The 19,094-nt window shown below is 35.7% G+C and overlaps 2 protein-coding genes and 1 long non-coding RNA gene across 4 annotated transcripts; 1 reads left to right on the top strand and 2 right to left on the bottom strand.

The window, feature by feature from the left end:
* Window positions 1–198: 198 nt before the first annotated feature.
* LOC143741013 (uncharacterized) lies at window positions 199–10,995 on the bottom strand. Its single transcript, XR_013204925.1, has 3 exons — window positions 10,416–10,995; window positions 1,369–1,467; window positions 199–514 (listed from the first exon to the last, which is right to left on the bottom strand). It is a non-coding gene; the product is annotated as an uncharacterized LOC143741013 (long non-coding RNA).
* LOC143740990 (uncharacterized) lies at window positions 10,337–13,004 on the top strand. 2 transcript variants are annotated; one of them, XM_077233232.1, is made up of 5 exons: window positions 10,337–10,477; window positions 11,604–11,717; window positions 11,883–12,024; window positions 12,277–12,391; window positions 12,558–13,004. In XM_077233232.1, exons 1-5 carry the CDS (start codon window positions 10,417–10,419, stop codon window positions 12,693–12,695), a joined length of 570 nt encoding a protein of 189 aa, XP_077089347.1. In that variant the 5' UTR covers window positions 10,337–10,416; the 3' UTR covers window positions 12,696–13,004. The 2 variants fall into 2 exon arrangements, with proteins under 2 accessions (XP_077089347.1, XP_077089339.1); XM_077233224.1 differs by lacking the exon at window positions 10,337–10,477 and adding an exon at window positions 10,704–11,089.
* LOC143741003 (C-C motif chemokine 20-like) lies at window positions 12,963–15,596 on the bottom strand. Its single transcript, XM_077233243.1, has 4 exons — window positions 15,439–15,596; window positions 15,137–15,254; window positions 13,320–13,397; window positions 12,963–13,135 (listed from the first exon to the last, which is right to left on the bottom strand). Exons 1-4 carry the CDS (start codon window positions 15,518–15,520, stop codon window positions 13,039–13,041), a joined length of 375 nt encoding a protein of 124 aa, XP_077089358.1. The 5' UTR covers window positions 15,521–15,596; the 3' UTR covers window positions 12,963–13,038.
* Window positions 15,597–19,094: the final 3,498 nt, after the last annotated feature.

Genomic DNA, 19,094 nt, shown 5'->3' with positions numbered 1-19,094 from the left:
GAGCTGGTGTAAATGTGACGAGTCAGTGAGCATCTCTGACTTTTTATTGACAGAAGATCCAGTGAACACAACATGCAGCTCAAGCAGAAGTTGATGATGAGACTCGCTGCCATCGCCGTCATTATGTCAGTTATGATCATGGGGACGAGTGAGTATTTGAGATGCTATACTTTTAAATGCATCTGTGTCGTGTCAAACTCCTCAATTCATTAGATTGAAAAACAATCCTGTCGAATGCTGCACATCCGTCTCCACCAATAAAATCATGTTACCTATAACAGGATTCAAACTTCAGAAGAGTAAACCTCCTTGTGTCAAAGCAGTCATGTAATGTTAGATAAAGAATATCTATTTAGTCTTATATTCAATTATCTTTAAAAAAAAATGCTGTTTCTAAATCTGTCTACCTGTCTTGGCACAGTTTCTACACAAGTGAGGGCCCGAGATGCAGTCATTGGAGAGAGACCTGGGAGAGGAAAAAGCTCCAGGATCTCAGGAAACTTCAAGGGTAAGACTGAAAAATAGTAAGATGCAACAGTAGTATTAAGAATGACAACATTTAGACTGATTAAATTTTTTGTTTGCATTCTTTTCCTGTTGTCTCTGTAAAGCTGCTTTGAAACAATCTGCATTGTAAAAAGCGCTTTATAAATAAATGTGACTTGACTTGACTATAGAAATCTATCAGAAAGAACAGATATTTTCAATATAATAATGCTTATTTGTCTAGTGTTTTTCTCAGACTGCAGAAGATGAACAGCACAGTCTCTACACCTCTCTCAACCTCCTCCCCTTAAATACTCGAAAGATGCTTAGACGGATTAAAAGTTCTGCTGAAACAGTTAACTTGTTGAAAATGCTGTGTATGCTTCATGTTTTTTATTGTGATGTGACTTATCAGTGAATTGATGTATTTATTCATCAATATTAAATTGGCGTTTCAGGAATTTGACTAAAGAAAGACATTTATTATATGTACTGCTTACAATCTATGTTCCTATATCTGAAACAATCTTTATTGCACCTGTACGAGGACGAATTGTGCTCAAATAAAGTGCTAAATAAATCTGAAGCTGTGCTTGTCATCACATTGACATTTTAACAAGTTTTTTATATAGATCCCAATAGTTTATGCGCAGTTAGTTAATCATGAAACAAAGCGTAATGTCAGAAAAATCTTCAACGCCACATCATTCTCGTCATAATGACAGACAAGGCTTAGATTGAGCCAGGATTAGGCCTTAGTTCAATTAGGATATTTAAGTGGCTTTTAAAAACGTGCCTTAGAAAACAAAAACCTTTACTGGTGTGCATCTTAAAACAAAACAATTGCAGAGTAATATTTTAAGATATGTCAGTGCAAGTTACTTTCAGTTAAAACAGTCTGGGACTGTAGGCTTTCTGTGAAACCAGGGGAATGTCGTCCTGCTTGTGGTTTTGCCATGTTGAGTCTGATGTTGTTGATTTCTGCAATACAGACATTACAGACTCAGATCTGGGATTAGCTTTGAAATCGTATTAAGTTAACCAGAGGTTTTGTTACAACGTAGTCCAGCAGAGGTCAAATGAACAGGCCACATTTGGTGGTAATATATGTACCTTAATAACCACTGAGAAATCTAGTCACATCATTATGTTACATTGATAGTTATTATTCATAGTTTATAGTTTGATTACCTCTTTTTAGATCTTAAACAAAACTGCAGTGGCACTGTTGTAAAGTTAAAGGAGAAATAGCCTTGTTTTTGTTTCACCTATAGGTGGCAGCATTCTCTAACATTGCCGTCATTCTCATCAGGTGACTAATAAATCAGTTTTGTGCATAGAATCATCATAATATATTAAAGTTAAATAGTCTCTCTTTTTTTCTCTTTAATTCTTCTCCTATAAAACTAAGTTTCAGCAATGAGGCCCTAAACCTCTTTTATGACTCTTCTCCTGAGCAGTGCAGAGTGATGTTTGAACCTAGACACTCACCGATAACACTATCAACAACTAATATCGCTGGATATAAGAATAACAGCCTTGAAGGCCAACACAGAAACAGATATATTTTTCTTACCGACTTACTAAATCAACTGCATTTAATTCATATTTTATGGAAAGATAAGAGTTTCAATGTGAAAATTAATATACGTTTTATTCATCTTGATTTCTCACACAACTCGTGTGATTTTTCTGGGTGAGTTGGAGTGAACTGCGGTGCTAATAGTGTAATGAGTCTCACGAACTGTCTGATGCAATTATTACTGACAGAATTTAAATTTTTGGGTGAACTATCCCTTTAAAGGGATAATTCACCCAAAAATGAAAATTCTGTCATTAACCCTTATGTGCTGTTGTGGCTTTTTTCAGCCACTATGGGGTATTTTTGAGTCTTAATTTGTCCATAACTTTTTCTGTGTTTCAGCAAACGGAATGATTTTTGGTGACAAATCTTATTTTAACACATATTGTGGGAAAATGCTTTGAAATTTTTCAAAAACTCAACAGTACACTGTGGGCAAATTCACTACCCTTTCGTTATGTTAGTGGCTGAAAAAAGCCACTAATTTAAACTGCTGTAAAAATGTATCAGATCATTTTTCTTTTTCATTTTTTTGCATAAATCTATTAATCAACCTCAGTCCTTTTCAAAACTACTATTTTTTTAAAAAAAAAACAGGATTTTAACTCTTTAATAGCCAAATTCAGAAATGATGTCACTGATTTGGGAAAAAAACAACACAAAATGACTTATTTTCAATATAAAATGTAATTGTAGACTGGATTTTTTTTTTTCCTTTTATCACAGTCTTGGACATGTCAAAGATTAGAAACAACATTGGTTTTGAGGCATTGTTAGTTTTTGTGCAGCAACAGATTTTAACTTTTTCTCCCTCATTTACTGTTCGTGGCTGTTTTTGCCCCATTGACTACCATTATAACCACATTTTTTGATTGCAAAGCCATGACAACATATGATCATGCATTTTTGATTGTTGGTGGTTTTCCCTGTTGGGAAGAGGTCAAATTTGTAATTTTTACTGTTGATAACCAGGTGGCACCATTAACCCTTTATAGGCCTGTGCAAAAAAACCCAAAAAACACTCAGCATCTGATCAAATTTATGAACACTTTATTATGAACCAAAATGCAATAACAACTTCAAATAAACTTAACAATGGTTCAACAGTTGAGGATGGATGAAGAAATAAACAATTGAACAAACCACAAACTCTGTGTGTGTGTATTTTCAGTCATTCCAACAGGACTTGCAGCATACCACTTGGTGCTCTTTGCATATGTGTCCACCACAACGGATGCAAGTGCTGAATGTTCTTTTTTTTTGTACTGTGCAGCACTTGCATGTCCCCCTCTTCACTTCTGAGCTGCTGGTGTCTGCTGGGGTCTGTGGATTTACGTCTTGCGGGACAGCTGCAGGAGACTGAATTTCTCTCACCAGTGCAGCAGCAACTGGTGCGCGAGGGAGGCGCTCTCTCCTCAATATGGCGGCAGAGACCAGAGAATTTCCCAGCTCTTCAAGGAAAAGCCTCCTCCGAAAGAGCTTTGCCTGGTTCCAGGTGTGATCCACAGCAGTGAAGATGACAAAAGCATTATATGCCGAGACGTCCACCATATTGAAAAATAACGCCTGTGGCCACCGATTGGTCCTCCTTCTGCAGCTGTAGGTGCCGACAACCTACAAAAATAAAAAATATAAAACAAGAAAATAATAAGTACAGATTTCATAATAAGTATTTTTGAAGCTGCACATGACAATGAGAATAATCATGCAGACATTGTCAAAACACAAACAGTATCTCCTAAAATTATCTCTAACAAGCAAATGTATTCAAGTAAAAGTTAATAGGAATAGGATGCATGTAGTAACAAATGTGTAATGGCACATACCTTGTCTAGATTGTCGACACCTCCCTTGCAGCGGTTGTAATCTGCAATAATCTCAGGTTTTTTCTTTGGTCCCTCCATCACCACTGCTTCGCGGTGCCTTGTGCTGATGAGGAGCACATTCCTCCCCGGTTTCGGAACATAGCTCACAGCCGTGGTGTTCTTTGTGAAGGCGAAAACGCTGGAGAGGGCAGGCCGTCCTTTAGCCTGCACCAGGTTGGGTGGCAGCTCAGGTTTATTCTTCCTGATCGTCGCGACCAAGGCTATTTTTTTCCGCAGAAGCTCCTGAGCAAGTGAGTAGGTGGTAAAAAAGTTGTCACAAGTGACAGTGACGCCCTGGAGTCCCTCTGTCATCTCCATGGCAACACGCTTTCCCTGACCCACCTCTGCAGCATTACCTATCTTACCCAGGTAAATGTCACACCTCCAGGCATAGGATGTGGCAACATCAGCAGTCACCCAAATTTTGAGTCCATATTTGGCTGGTTTTTTTGGCATGTACTGCCGAAAGCTGCATCTCCCTTTGAATGGCACAAGCTGCTCATCCACTGTGACATCTTTGCCAGGGTTGAATAGGAGGGGAAGGCGATGCGTCCACATTTCCCACAGGGATCTGATCGGGGCAAGCTTGTCGTCTCTACGGCGAGCTGGTCTCTGCAGCTTGTCGTCAAAACGGGGAGCTCTGCTTATTTCATGGAATCTTGAGAGGGACATGGTGGCTCTAAAAATCGCACGACCACTGCGATCATCCCACAGGCAACGTGTGGACTCCCCTCTGGACTTGTACACGCCGGCCAAAATCAGTAGCCCCATATAGGCATGGAGATCTGTGGAGTCCACAACGGTCCAGTTTCTCATAGTGCGGCGTCCATGGAGGTTGGTCATGCTGACAATGAGGTCAATCATTTCCTCCGTAAAAAACAGATTGAACACAGAATCCACACTCTGGACCCTTGCGATGGCATAGCGCGTCGGCCCTGGAGTCACGCCTCTGGCAGGCTGTAGAAAGGGTGTTGTCTCCATGTTGGTGGAATACCACACCTCGCCGTTTTTCCCAATCCACCCAGATCCAGGATCCACAGAATCCTCCTCACCTTCAGTGGAATCTAGAGAGGATGATGAGGGCGCCACATCCAAATCAGGATCTGACTCTCCTGAGTCTGTGGTGTCAGAGGCAGAAGACAATATCTCATCCTGCAGCTCGCTGGAGGGGTCAGGCTGCATAATTATGTCTAAAACTTCACTACAAGTCAAGCGCTTACTCATGATGCTGCTCCTCTCACCATCAACTGACAAATGACCAGCAGGCTTGAATGCAAGTGTTTAAATCCACTTGCTTTGTTTTTGTTTAGTCTGCATTTCTCACCATCAAAAGGCAGCAAATGCCACTTAGACTTACTTTGTTTTTGTTTACTCTATGTAGTTCTGAGAGTTGAGGTGCATGTTTTGATTTTCTCAGACGCATCAAGGTGAGTTCTCACACTCTCTCTCACACTGACACTCACTGACACTCACACACACACGCACACTTTAATATGCTATTATACTTCATAATCATGCAAAAGCCATGCTTTACACTCCATGTAAAAGCCAGAAACTAAGCTTTATTTTTGCACAGGCCTATAAAGGGTTAATGGTGCCACCTGGTTATTAACAGTAAAAATTACAAATTTGACCTCTTCCCAACAGGGAAAACCACCAACAATCAAAAATGCATGATTATATGTTGTCATGGCTTTGCAATCAAAAAATGTGGTTATAATGGAAGTCAATGGGGCAAAAACAGCCACGAACAGTAAATGAGGGAGAAAAAGTTAAAATCTGTTGCTGCACAAAAACTAACAATGCCTCAAAACCAATGTTGTTTCTAATCTTTGACATGTCCAAGACTGTGATAAAAAGTAAAAAAAAATCCAGTCCACAATCATATTTTATATTGAAAATCAATCGTTTTGTGTTTTTTCACCCCCAAATCAGTGACATCATTTATGAATTTGGCAATTAAAGAGTTAAAATCCAGATTTTTTTTTTAAAAATTAGTAGTTTTGATCAGGACTGAGGTGGATTAATAGATGTATGCAAAAAAATTTGAAAAAAATATTTATCTGATACATTTTTACAGCAGTTTAAAGTAGTGGCTTTTTTCAGCCACTAACATAACGAAAGGTTAGTGAATTTGAACAATGCACAAGGGTTAAAGGTATTGTAGGTAGAAATCCCCAAAAATACTTTTTTCCAATTTTTTTCAAACTGTCTTTATATATCAATGCATAATTAAAATGTAAGTACTCTGGAAAATAAATTATAAAAATCGAGTGTCTGTAGTTCTCTCAGGACTGTAATAAACACAGCTCTTTATTCCATTCGGGACGAAAGAAATGATTGGCTGGGGCGACTGTCACTCTCCCTCGCTATCATGGATACCACCTCTGCTGATACAGGAGGAGCCCAAATGCGCGCACCCGTTTGAAAAGGAACGGAAGCTAGTAATAACAAACAATTATGGCAGAGAAAGAACAGTCACAATTCTCAGTAACGTTACCTGCATATAGAGGCAGCGAAGTCAAACGAGTTAAAAAAAGGAAGACAGTATTTGAAAAGGCTATGAACAAAAAGTCTTTGGATAAATAAAGAAATCATAAGAGAGTCGGCGTGGCTTTCCAGCGTCGGCTACTACTGAGTGATCTCAAGGGGCTGAAAAGTGACTCCATGATGGCTTTATTTCTGCTGGACAGGTAATGTTGCTGTTTTCATTTTGATGGCATTTATTTTTTCATGAAGCATGTATCACTAGCACACCTAACTACCTAATATAAAGCTACCTAGCGTTACGTAGCATAACTAACGGTACTGGCTTAGCTATGACAGTGTAACTTTGGTGTCGACTAGTATAACGTTACTGTTAGTGAGCCAGGGTTGAGACGATAAATAAGCAATAGGCCTATCTGCAGTCGAAAGCTGTTTTATTTAATTTCGCCGAATCTAACTTTAGGTTAAAAAGTTTAGGGGATCTATTTTTATACCTAGCTTTACCCTCTGCCTAAACTGTGTTCCTATTTTCACCGTGAACTCTACCTACTCCGTTTTTTCACGTTTGGTTTGTTGTTATATGCTCTACATATGTTTACATATGTCTTTATGTTGTATCTGTATGTGCTATACAATATATGTTGTGTGTGTGTGTGTTATATTATCTTGGGTCTGCAATGCAGTTGTGAGAAGGTGTTTGAGTGTATGTAATTCAGTTTATCTGTAAACAATCTTATGTTATGAATCTTACAAATTCAACTTCATCACAGTGTAACTGATAGTAACGGCAAACGTGTATCAATGAAGCTATTTATAGCTTTGCCTTATATTGAGTTTGATTCCGTTACGAGCTAGTAAAATATTTTAAACTTTACAAGTATCGTTATGCGAGCTGGATAGTGAGTACTAACAGCCATGTTAATTGTTTATATTCATACTGATAAAGTTAGTTATTTTATTACTTGTGATTCTGACATGATGTCACTACATCTGGTAAAGCTGGTAAACACGTCCGACTCTTCCAGCTGAGCGAATGGCCGGGATCGCGCCTTCATTTGTTTTGGGGGCGTGGCTTTGGAAGGAGCCGAGTAGGGAGGGAGTGGGAGTTAATGGAATAATGAGCTGTGTTTATTGTAGTCCTAAGAGGACTACAGACACTCGTTTTTTATAATTTCTTTTCCAGAGTACTTACATTTTAATTATGCATTGATATATAAAGACAGTTTAAACAAATTTTGACAAAAAGTATTTTTGTGGATTTCTACCTACAATACCTTTAATTACTCGCCCTCATGTCATTCCAAACCCATATGACTTTTTTTTTAAATCTTTGAAATACAAATTAAGGTAGTTTTGATGAAATCTGTGAGCTTTCTGTCCCTCCGACACTTTGCCGTTTCAAAAAGTTCATAAAGAGATCGTAAACTAATCCATACAAATTGAGTAGTTAAATCTAAATTATCTGAAGAGACACGATCACTTTATATGATGAACAGATTAAATTTAGTCTTATATACACACTTTTTAAAGTCAAATGTAAGGCTTTTTAAGACCTTTTTAAGACCTGAAGAAATCAAAATTAATACCTTACATTAGGGGTGCGCAATATTGACAACAATATGTCTCAACATTTTCAAAGTTTTGTTGATAATTAGATGATATTTATATTGTGTTTGTGTACTGGTGCCATGGCTGGTTTAGGCCTGTTGTTGACAGCTGACTCACGAACATATATATATATTTCATATTCTATGCAGTGGTCAGTTCACAGCAGTGAAATAAATTAACATTTTTTATTAAAGGACAATATTTGCAACCTTAAATTGAGTTCCAGGGGCATTTTAACCCATATATGGACTTTTTTTTTTACTTAGAGGTATGCATCACCTTTTAGGTCAAATTCTAACATTCAAATTAAATTATATTAGAATAATAACACAATACCACTGTTACCAGTTAAATTAAATCATTAAATCAAAATCCATCTTTGCAGTGCAGAGGAGACACAGAAGCAGCATCAGAACTGGCATTAATATATTTACACTCCATTTACAATTGCATAAATAAAGCTATGAGATATTCAATTCTTTCAATTTTTCAATTCTTAATTCAATATTTAAATATGAACTGATTTCTAATTGTAACATTTTAATTACAGGGTACTTTAAATGTGAAACTAAACCCGCCAGTAGGCGGCAGCAAGTCACTGTCTCAGGGAGTCATTCATTCAACCGTATTGTTCAAACAGCTGATTCATTCAGGAAGTGCAAGTGAATGTTCATTGAATCGTTAAAATGATTCATTCAAAACGCGGATTTCAGTCAAGAAATCATCGCTGTCTTTTGCATTAAGACTCTGCTACGGTTTCAATCTGAAATTCTCGTCAGCGAAATAAAGGGAAAACAAACAATATTGACAATATTGTCAATGTAACTCACAATGTTAATTTAAGTTAACTGTTATATAAAATAAATATCATATTTGCTATATTGTCCACGGGAAAACAGCCCTCTTGCTGATGTAATATTGTAATAGTGTATGATAACAACATATGATAAAATACAAAAACGTTATACGTCTATTAGGGAAAATACCAGTCAAAGCAAGCATGAGAGACAATGCTATGTCAGCTCGCAGTGCGCGCTCGTACATAGTTAACGTTACAATAAAACAATGATTACAATATCATAATAGACAATACACATCGCACACCACTACACACATAAAGAATGAACTTACAATTGAACTGAAATTAACCAGCTTTCTTCTCCTTCTCTCGAGCTGTTTCGCGTGCAGGAGACAGACGTAACGTTAATGCTGGCGCGAATGTGACGCGAAATGTCACGTGAACAAGCAAATCCACAAAGAACGAATAATAAATAAAAAAGTACGCTAATTAGATAGTTTTAATTTGGAAAACATTTAGATATGTCTAAGTCAAATTGCCATCGAAAATGTAATACCTTTCATAAGTAAAAATAAGACTTTTTAAGACTTTTGATGGCCTTACATTTTTAAAATCTAATTTAAGACTTTTTAAGACTTTTTAAGGACCCGCGGACACTATATATATATATATATATATATATATATATATATATATATATATATATGCTTCTGCAAAGTTTCATGTGATTGTAATTATTTCCATCACTAAAGATAACAGTCTTCTATCTTCCCCTCATAGCTAATTGGCTTGGTTCATGGCTTATAATTCTTTAACAAAGACGTTTTCAAAATCCCTATGGGAAAAAAAATTCCAGAACCAGCACCACTGAAAAAGGGCACTCTATTGATCAAAAGTACAAGTAAAGATTACATTTAAAATAGATGTCCCTTCCACCTTTCCATTCATCAAACAATCCTGAACAAATAATGTATTATGACTACCACAAAATTATTAAGCAGCAGCATAACTGTATTCAACACAAATAATCATAAAAATATATTTCTTGATCAAATCAGCATATTAAAATGATTTCTGAAGGATCATGTGACACTGAAAACCGGCTATGATGCTGAAAATTCAGCTTTTGGGATCACTGTAAAATGCATTTATATAGGGTTATTGCAGCACAGCATTTTAATATATAATAATAATAATAATAATAATAATAATAATAATAATAATAGATAGATAGATAGATAGATAGATAGATAGATAGATAGATAGATAGATAGATAGATAGATAGATAGCTAGATAGATAGATAGATAGATTGATTGATATCTGTAAGACTTTCAAAAAATTGACATTCAGAGTGTTCTTTAACACTAATTTGACAGTAATCTTTAGTAGGCCTAGCCTATGCCTGAAATAAAACGGCTCGGGCAGATCACGTGAATCAAGCCTAGCAATCAGCTGATTGTTGGCATAACCAGACTAAATATAGATTCTGCTTTAACAATCTCAAGTCTGCTATTTACATAATAATTGATTCCCGCTATTATTTGTACTACATTAATATACATTTTCATTTCAGTAGGCCTACTCACCATGTCTGCCATGAAGTCATTAGTTCAGCGACTCCAGAATACGCCCTGTCTGGAGGAGTTAAGTAAGTGATCGGTTTCATGTAATTCATCATGACTGATTACATTCTTCTGGAACCTATGCTTAAATGCGTGTTGCTTACACTTTGCAACTTTGCTTCTGCTCTCTAGTCCTTGCTGCTTGTTAACTGAACTAACCACGTAGGTGCAATTATTCTGCGGGTTACGGTAATTAGGATCCAGGTGACCATATGACGTCAGTGTTTGTTTTCATTTTTGGAAATGTATTCTGTGTTTGCCGCTGAGGTCTGACATATTTGAGATGCGTCCTTCTCTAAATGTGTTTTATGTGGTTGTTATGGTTATGTGGGATCAAAGGAACATTATTTTATTATATCTGGTTTAATTATTAAGGATGTTTTCTGAAGCCAGGTAACGGCCTCTGTTTTATACGATCTACGTACGTAACGTCCTTCTCGTCACGTGGACACGTATTTGAAGTGCGCAAACAGTTATTCGACTCCAGGCACGTTGCTTCGTCTTCTTTCGCTGTGATTTTGTCTTATCAAACAAACAACAGACTGTCCACAAACAGTTAGAAATGGGCTCATTTATTTCTATTCCTTTGGCGCAACCGCCTTTCATATTTGATCTTCCCGAGTCTAAAGTTACAGAAGGTCAGTGACTGAATTAGAGACCAGGGCTGGTTGTCACTTTTTTTTCCAAACTGATGTAAATATTTCGTTTGTTTATTAATTATTTTAAGCTGGCAGGTTTTCCCAATGTGTTATTCTTCTCATTTGTAAATTACATGAAATTGATCATAGCTAATCTCAGACAATAGTAGCCTACACCAGTTTAGTGTAAAGATAGAGCAAACTGCCATACCAGAACTGTTTAGAAAATGAGTAGCAGGTATTTATTTTGTTTATTTGATTTAAACTGACTGGCTAAATCAAGCTAGGTAGGATGACATGTTATTTAAATGGATAGTTCACCCAAAAATAAAAATTATCCCATGATTTACTTACCCTCAAGTGAGTAAATTGTGAGATAATGTTCATTTTTTGGTGAACTATCCCTTTATTTAAGCTGGGTAATTTGTGTCGTTTAGCTTTTGGACAGGGTAGCTTACTGCAGCCCGGAGGAATGGCATATGATGACTTGATGTTTTCGATCTGTGTATTGCAGTTGAAGAAGAAGATGACAATGTTTTTGCAGAATTCCATGCAGATAATTTGGAAATTTGTGAAAACATGTATCGGCAGAATGCTCGCTCCAAAATGGAAGAGGACATGTTTAATGGTATAAGTTGGTCTATCACAATTTCTGAAACATGAGACAGTTAGAAATGTGCCTAACACTTTCTGTTTTGCAACCAATGCTGAAAGAGCAGAAGTATTTCTAGAATCCCCTGTCAGTGTTCATAGTAGGTACAGGCATAATGTCGATGTTGCACTTGTTTTTCAGTGTATAGACGCAACTGGAGTGAAGTGGTTGAGAAGTTGAAGGAGAAATACCCCCAGTGGACTTCTAAAGACATCTTGAACCTTAGATTTCATTTTGAGTTTTTTGTCGATAATTATAAGTATCTTCTCCACTACTGTATCCTGTAAGTGAACACTTACTTTTAGTACCCATGCATTTTCCAAAGCTAAAACCAGACAGATATCTTTTTAATTGTAACAAAGACTATTTCAGCTCTAGGTGGCAGCACTCTCTAACATCACTAGATTCCATTCCACACAAGTGGTCACTAATAGATCAGATTATTTGAATAAAATAAGTATTAATAATCTCACATACTCTCTTATTCCCTCTTGTTTTTCCCACATTTACTGTCCCATCATGAACTCTGGGACAGCAATGAGCTGCTTGACTTTTTTCAGGATGACTCTTCTCCTGAGCAGCGCCGAGCGATGTTTGACTCTGTAGACACTCATCATTATGATGCTATCAACTTTGAGGAGTATCTTCAGGTTATAAATAATACTTTAAACGACAGATTTTAGATTAAGATTTTTGCAGAATTCTTTAACATATACAGTATACCGTTTGTCTTAACCTACTAAGTGCAGATAAGAAGTATTTAGCAGATGTTTGTTTCATATAGCCTAATTTTCACTAGTTGTCTCTCTCTTTTAGCTGATGAACAATATGAAAATTGGGTCACCTGTACCAATGCTTGCTGGGATTGACGAGGACAGAGATGAGATTTTGACATTGTGCTCTGATGTATCAGATGCTCACCCCTTTAAACAGATGTGTTATGGTTTATTCTAAACTACAGTGATTGTTTTATAATGGCTGGCATCTGTGTTCTGTTAACTCTCAACTGGGTTTTGTTTTTTAAGTGTTGTACACAGAAATGTTTTTTTTACAGTTTTTAATGCTTTTTCAATATTGCTGTTTAAGACACATCTGTTCAGCACCTCAGACTGAATTATACATTTTGTGTGATACAAAAGTGAGTACAAAAATATAGTTTTGTAGAAAACAAGAGTTTCATTGTTAAGGATGACTAGTCAGAAAAGAAGTCAAAGTATGATGTATGAGGATAATAATCTGTAATTAAAAGAATCTGCCGTCGTATTCTTGTTTTAATGCTTATTTATCTGCAAACGCTTTATGGGCTGCGGGTGGTGGTTCTAGGATTTGTATTTTTCAGTCCAACAGTGGTGAGGCGCTGAGATCTCGTGTCTGTCAATTTAGCTATTTTGGACCTATAAAGAAAATATAAATTCAAGTCAGTGTTATTTTGGCCATCATAAAATAACAAATCAATAAGAGTCTGTGACACTATGTACTGCTCAGTGATCGCAAATGTTAGCTTCAATGTTGCAATAATACAGTTGCCACAAATATAAGATGACTTGTATTAAATGTCACACACACTGTCCTCCTTACCTCAGACGTGCCAGCGCTGCTTTCACCCACTGATCCTCAACGCTCGCGCACACCTTCTTGTTGTTCTTGGTGAAGAAACTTGAAGAGAAAGATTAAGAAATTTGATTTTGGAGACAAACCAATGATAGCAAAACTGTTTTATTTTCTTCTGAAGGTGCTGCAAGTTGTGGCAACATATTTTTACATTACTTTAACTCATCTAAATAATTTATGCAGTTTCAGCTTTTTTATAAGGTGCCTTCAACTCAATTTATATATTGTACACTACTTTTCAAAACTATGGATAGTATTTTTTTAAAGAAATACATTTTATTCAGCAAGAATTCATTAAATTGATTAAAACTTGATAGTAAAGACATTTTACTATGTTGCAAAATATTTCAATTCAAATAATTTGTCACTATCAAAATATACTGAATGTATCATGATTTCCACAAAAATGTATAAGCAGCACAACTGTTTTCAACATTCACAATAATAAGAAAAATTCTTGAGCACTAAATTTTCATATTATAATGATGTGTGAAGTATGGCACTGTAGTATTGGCTTAATTTTATATGAATAATTTTTCTCATTATTGCTGATTTTTTTTATAACATAAATGCAGATTTGGTGTGATTAAGAGACTTTCAAAAACAATACAGTCTAAATGTATCTCAAACTTTGAACAATGGTGTATTGAATAGTTCATTTAATGTTCTTTCATAGATTTTAATTATAATTATTTTTCAAACATCATCAACATACTGTAAATTAAGTGAAAAGTTGATTTCAAAAATTAAAATAATAATAATTTGTTAGATTTATATAGCACTTTTATTGAGACTCAATGCGCATTACATGGAAGCTTTACTCCTCAACAACAACCAAAAATGAAAAAAAAATAATAATAATAATAATAATTATCCTTTTTAACTGCCATTGCGTTAATGGCAGCAGCACCTGAGCCGCATTTACTCCGCAACAAGTTTGAAAACTTGATCTTCAGCATGATTTGAGAAAGACTCAAAGAACATCTTGCAACGAAAGCAAGAACGTCATACCTTTTTTACAAATTATTTTGTATAAAATTAGTGACCTAGAAATAATGCTGAATCTTACTCATATACCGCATTACATTGATCAAAAGTGATAGTAAGACATTTATGTACTAAAAAGGTATGTATTTCAAATAAATGCTGTTCTCTTGAACTTAATATTTATCAAAGAATCTTGAAAAACGTTTTTCCAAAAATATTAAGCAGTCATCAACATTGACAATTATAAGAATTGTTTCTTGAGCAGCAAATCAGCATATTAGAATGATTTCTGAAGGATCATGTGACACTGAAGACTGGAGTAATGATGCTGTAAAATCCGATTTGCCATTATAGAAACTTATTTACTTTAAATTGTAATAATATTTCAAAATATTGCTATTTTGTAACTGATTTTTAATCAAATAATGGCAGCCTTGGTGAGCAAGAAACATCTTACAGACCCCAAACTTTTACGGTAGTGTATATGTTTCTCATTTTACGTTATAATTTATAATATAATACCTTATAATAACACCCACTTTTAACATATTTAAAATTATGATTATTTAATAAATAATAATTTTATTATTATTAAATAAAGTCACAGATTTTTCACTGTATGTCATGTGTTTATGCTATGTGGGTTTTTTTTTTTGTGTGTGTGTTTTTTTTGTATCGGCTGTGTGCCTTCATATTTAAATGTATGGTTAAATAAACACCTATTTTGGTGTAACCACATTGTGTGGGTAAGTGGGTGAACCCTGACTCATCTCTGAGGTCAGATCACAGTGACTCACATGATGGCATCTATGCGACACACCTCGCGGGAGCTCTGCTCGATGAAGCCCTTGATCACACCGAAGGGCAGAGGATTTCGAGTGTATTTCACACAGCAGGCATAGTTCAGCGGCCCATCTGACGTGACATAGCATAGTTTTTACAGTCATAATCATAGACCCACATAAAGTAGGTCCGTTTATTGTATCTACTACATAGTGCCCATTAAAAAGCATCCGAAAAATCAGCTGAATCCACATCAATCCAATAAAACAATGCAAAAAAAGCTGTAAGACCTCATTTGTATCCATAAGAAACTTACATGCTGCTGAAGTGTGAGGAAACAGGATCAGAAGAATGCTGCTGATGAGAGTGATGCTGACCAGAGACATTATGAAGCGCATTTCGGACAGAGATGTTTGCTATGGCAGTGCAGGGCCTTATATATTGGTGAGTGATAAGATCTGTACGTGTATCGTAGAATCACAAATCAGATACAGGCTCAAAAATGGGGACGGCAACCACGGAAAACGAGGACAGGAAATCCAATAATGGCGATATTACAACGCTTACAAAGCAAGTCCCAACCACAGATGTGCAGAGTGATCTAAGACTGTTTCCGCTTGGTATTTTGAGTAATTACGCATGTCCCATGTGAGAAGCTCCTGTGCAAATGCTAATTTTTGTAATACCTTTTATGACTGAATTTGTTGTGACTGATGATGCAAATTAACATATTGTACAGAATGTCTAAGGAAAAAAGACATAGTTTATATTCTATTCTAATCTATTCTATTCTATTTTGTTCATTTTACATCCCCTGTATGGCTAACAATGAAAATGCATGTTATCTCGTCATCTATTTTGAATCTTTTGTTAGCTCTTTGAGATTATTTATTTTATCTGATGGTATTACATGATTACATGTATGATTTAGACAATTTGAAATTGAAGACATCAATTTGCGCCTTATCGTGAGCTACCAAAAGTGTTTACAGGGGAAGTTGTTTATTATGCAATGTGAGGATTAGCTAAACCTCTTCTTTACCATGACCCATTTAGTGGTGAGAATTTTCCCCTATGAGCAAAAGAACAAATTAACATGCACAGCTTCCGTGACCTAGAAAACATCTCAATACTGGAATCTAAACATCAAGGGGTAGAGTTAATGTAAAGATCATATATTAACTTCATCTTGCTTGTATGTGTGCCTTTGAGTGTAACACACTATTCATTGTGAAATATATTGAGGTTTTGTCATGTAAATCTGCATTTTTGTCTAAATGCTGCATATCTTTGATACAATTGTGAGACATGTATAAATTTAGAAAACATCTCATGCAAGGTGCAAGCTGTCTGTTGTGAGCAAGTTCTATTTCTGTCAGCTGATAAATCATTTATTCTGTATATCCAGGAAATTGCAACCAGGCTTAATATCTAAGCAACCCTGTGGCTTTCAAGATGTTTTTTTTTTTTTTTTTTTTTTTTTTTTGCTGTATTTTATCATACATTCCCTAACTGCACTCTCAATGCCATGACAAAGTGATTTTCTTTGTTAGTATTCTTTATTTACTGAGAAGTCTTCATGGGTAGATAGATGAGCAGTCAGACAGACATGGATGGTTGAGTACAGTAGATAGAGGGGTATGGGTGCATACATATACAGTCAAACAAAAATTTATTCAGACACCGGCAAACATTTCTAACAGTATTACAGTTTATTCGCTATAGTTTAGAAAATGGTAATAAAATATGACAAGAACTCAAGAGTTATCAAATGTGGTTTTGGCCATCCTTCAGACAATCTCACACATGAATTAGGTTGAATCAGCTGTCTAATTTAAGTACAGAATTAGATAAAACCAATTTAGGTCAACCAATTACCAAGCAATGCTTAATTTTGTTCAGTCTGTGGTGTATAAAGATTGCATTAGCATTTAAAGAAGAAAAAAAAACATTTAAACAAAACTAAAGTTTAAGTTAAGTCAGAAATAAAGTTTTATAAATTTTACCTAGTAGTCCACTGTGTGAAGGATTTTTGGGTATAATATGTCACAGTTTACTTTATTGTGCTCTCCTCACTTACATAACTAGTAATTAACTAGTGTCCTGCACCCACTAATAAAAAAATATGATATCTGGTGTCTGAATATTTTTTGCTTTGACTAGATTACTAGATTTGATGGATGGATGGATAGATGGATGGATGGATGGAAACACACATGCAAATAGATGGATACAGATGGAAAAATTGGAAGATGGAAGGAAATACAGACAGATGGATGTATAGATACATACAAAGCCTACATACATATACTGTAATTGGATGGATGGATGGAAGCACACATGCAGATAGATAGATACAGATGGACAGATAATTTGATGGATAGATGTATATGGATAACACATAATGTCATCATACAGATTGTGTGCTTATATGTAAATAGATAATTCATATTTAACTTGACTATAAAAACATTAACAGTTGTTCACTTATAGAAGGGATAAATGTGAATGAAGATGATGTTGATTTCCACTGAACATTGAGGTGTTCTGCATTAGTATGTATACTGACGCTGAGTAAACAGCAGTCTAGCTCCATCTGTACATACAGCACAGTTGAGTTAATCATTGCTGCGACACCTTTACTCTCCCTCTCAATATCTCCACTTTTCTCTTTTTATTGAGACCTTTCTTTCTGTCTCTGTCTCGCTCTCCCCCGCACTCAGCTCTGCAGCACACGTGAATCATATTGTACGCCTCCTCTCGTCTGTGGCAGAGCGAGTGGGACTTTCTGCTCGTGCACTTCAGTCTTTTCACATGTTTGCTTTCAGTCTGAATAATTACCGTACGTGGGTGGATGTAAGCTTCTCTCATTTTGATTCCTTCATAATGACCCAGTGGGAGGTTAACAAATTAATACCTCAATTGATGAATCTGGAGAGACGGAGAGAGGAGAAACCGACAAAAGACATGTCAGGTCACCAGCTCTCTCATTCATTGCTCTCCGGTGATAAATATTTGATGCTGAGATTAAAATTCATGGGGTAAATGTTACACCTGGGTCCTCTGAAGCCTTGAAGACAGATAGATCACCTGTCAAAGTGAGTAGGCTCAGGCCAGGCCTCGCATACGTTGATTGGAAATGCCTGTGAAATCACGAGGTACAATAACTCGTATTTGACCTAGATTGACCTTGAGGTCAGAGGTGAGACAGCAATTTATCTTGGCTGTTTATTCAGAATATCTGTCAATTTAAGAAATACACATCCTTATAGATAGATAGATAGATAGATGGATAGATGGATAGATGGATAGATAGATAGATAGATAGATAGATAGATAGATAGATAGATAGATAGATAGATAGATAGATAGATAGATAGATAGATTGACCTTGAGGTCAGAGGTGAGACAGCAATTTATCTTGGCTGTTTATTCAGAATATCTGACAATTTAAGAAATACACATCCTGATATAGATAGATAGATAGATAGATAGATAGATAGATAGATAGATAGATAGATAGATAGATAGATAGATAGATAGATAGATAGATAGATAGATAGATAGATAGATAGACAGACAGACAGACAGACAGACATACAGACAGACAGACAGACAGACAGACAGACAGACAGACAGACAGACAGACAGACAGACAGACAGACAGACAGACAGACATTTATCTTGGCTGTTTATTCAAAATATCTGACAATTAAAGAAAGGCACATTCTGTATGCTCAGTTTTTTTTTCTCATAAAAAACTTTGTCCTTATCATTTATTTGTTCTTTTTAGCAATGAACCTTGAAATGTTCGTTTTTGTTCAGCTCTGAGACAAATATTGTGGGTGTTTCTTCAATTATAAGCCACTTAAATAATACTTTTTTAGAAAAATAACACTTAATTGAACTGCGATAAAAAAAATTGTTTAAAAAATATATATTGAAAAGTCTTGGTCTGAAACTAAGTAACAA

This window comes from Siphateles boraxobius, unplaced genomic scaffold, assembly GCF_051911475.1.
Source record: "Siphateles boraxobius isolate OS27281-9 unplaced genomic scaffold, OSU_SipBor_1 1, whole genome shotgun sequence".
Lineage (NCBI taxonomy): Eukaryota > Metazoa > Chordata > Actinopteri > Cypriniformes > Leuciscidae > Siphateles > Siphateles boraxobius.
Note: the sequence above shows the minus strand (reverse complement) of the source record. Positions and strands in the feature narration are given on the sequence as shown.

What these genes read in the sequence shown, in the direction of transcription:
- LOC143740990 (XM_077233224.1), top strand. Translation starts at nt 11,014, where the DNA reads ATGGGCTCATTTATTTCTATTCCTTTGGCGCAACCGCCTTTCATATTT. An exon ending in GGAAGAGGACATGTTTAATG is followed by an intron (nt 11,718 to 11,882) that starts GTATAAGTTGGT and finishes CTTGTTTTTCAG; the next exon opens with TGTATAGACGCAACTGGAGT. An exon ending in ACTTTGAGGAGTATCTTCAG is followed by an intron (nt 12,392 to 12,557) that starts GTTATAAATAAT and finishes TCTCTCTTTTAG; the next exon opens with CTGATGAACAATATGAAAAT.
- LOC143741003 (XM_077233243.1), bottom strand. Translation starts at nt 15,520, where the DNA reads ATGCGCTTCATAATGTCTCTGGTCAGCATCACTCTCATCAGCAGCATT. An exon ending in TCCTCACACTTCAGCAGCAT is followed by an intron (nt 15,255 to 15,438) that starts GTAAGTTTCTTA and finishes ATGTCACGTCAG; the next exon opens with ATGGGCCGCTGAACTATGCC. An exon ending in GCAGCGCTGGCACGTCTGAG is followed by an intron (nt 13,136 to 13,319) that starts GTAAGGAGGACA and finishes TTTTCTTTATAG; the next exon opens with GTCCAAAATAGCTAAATTGA.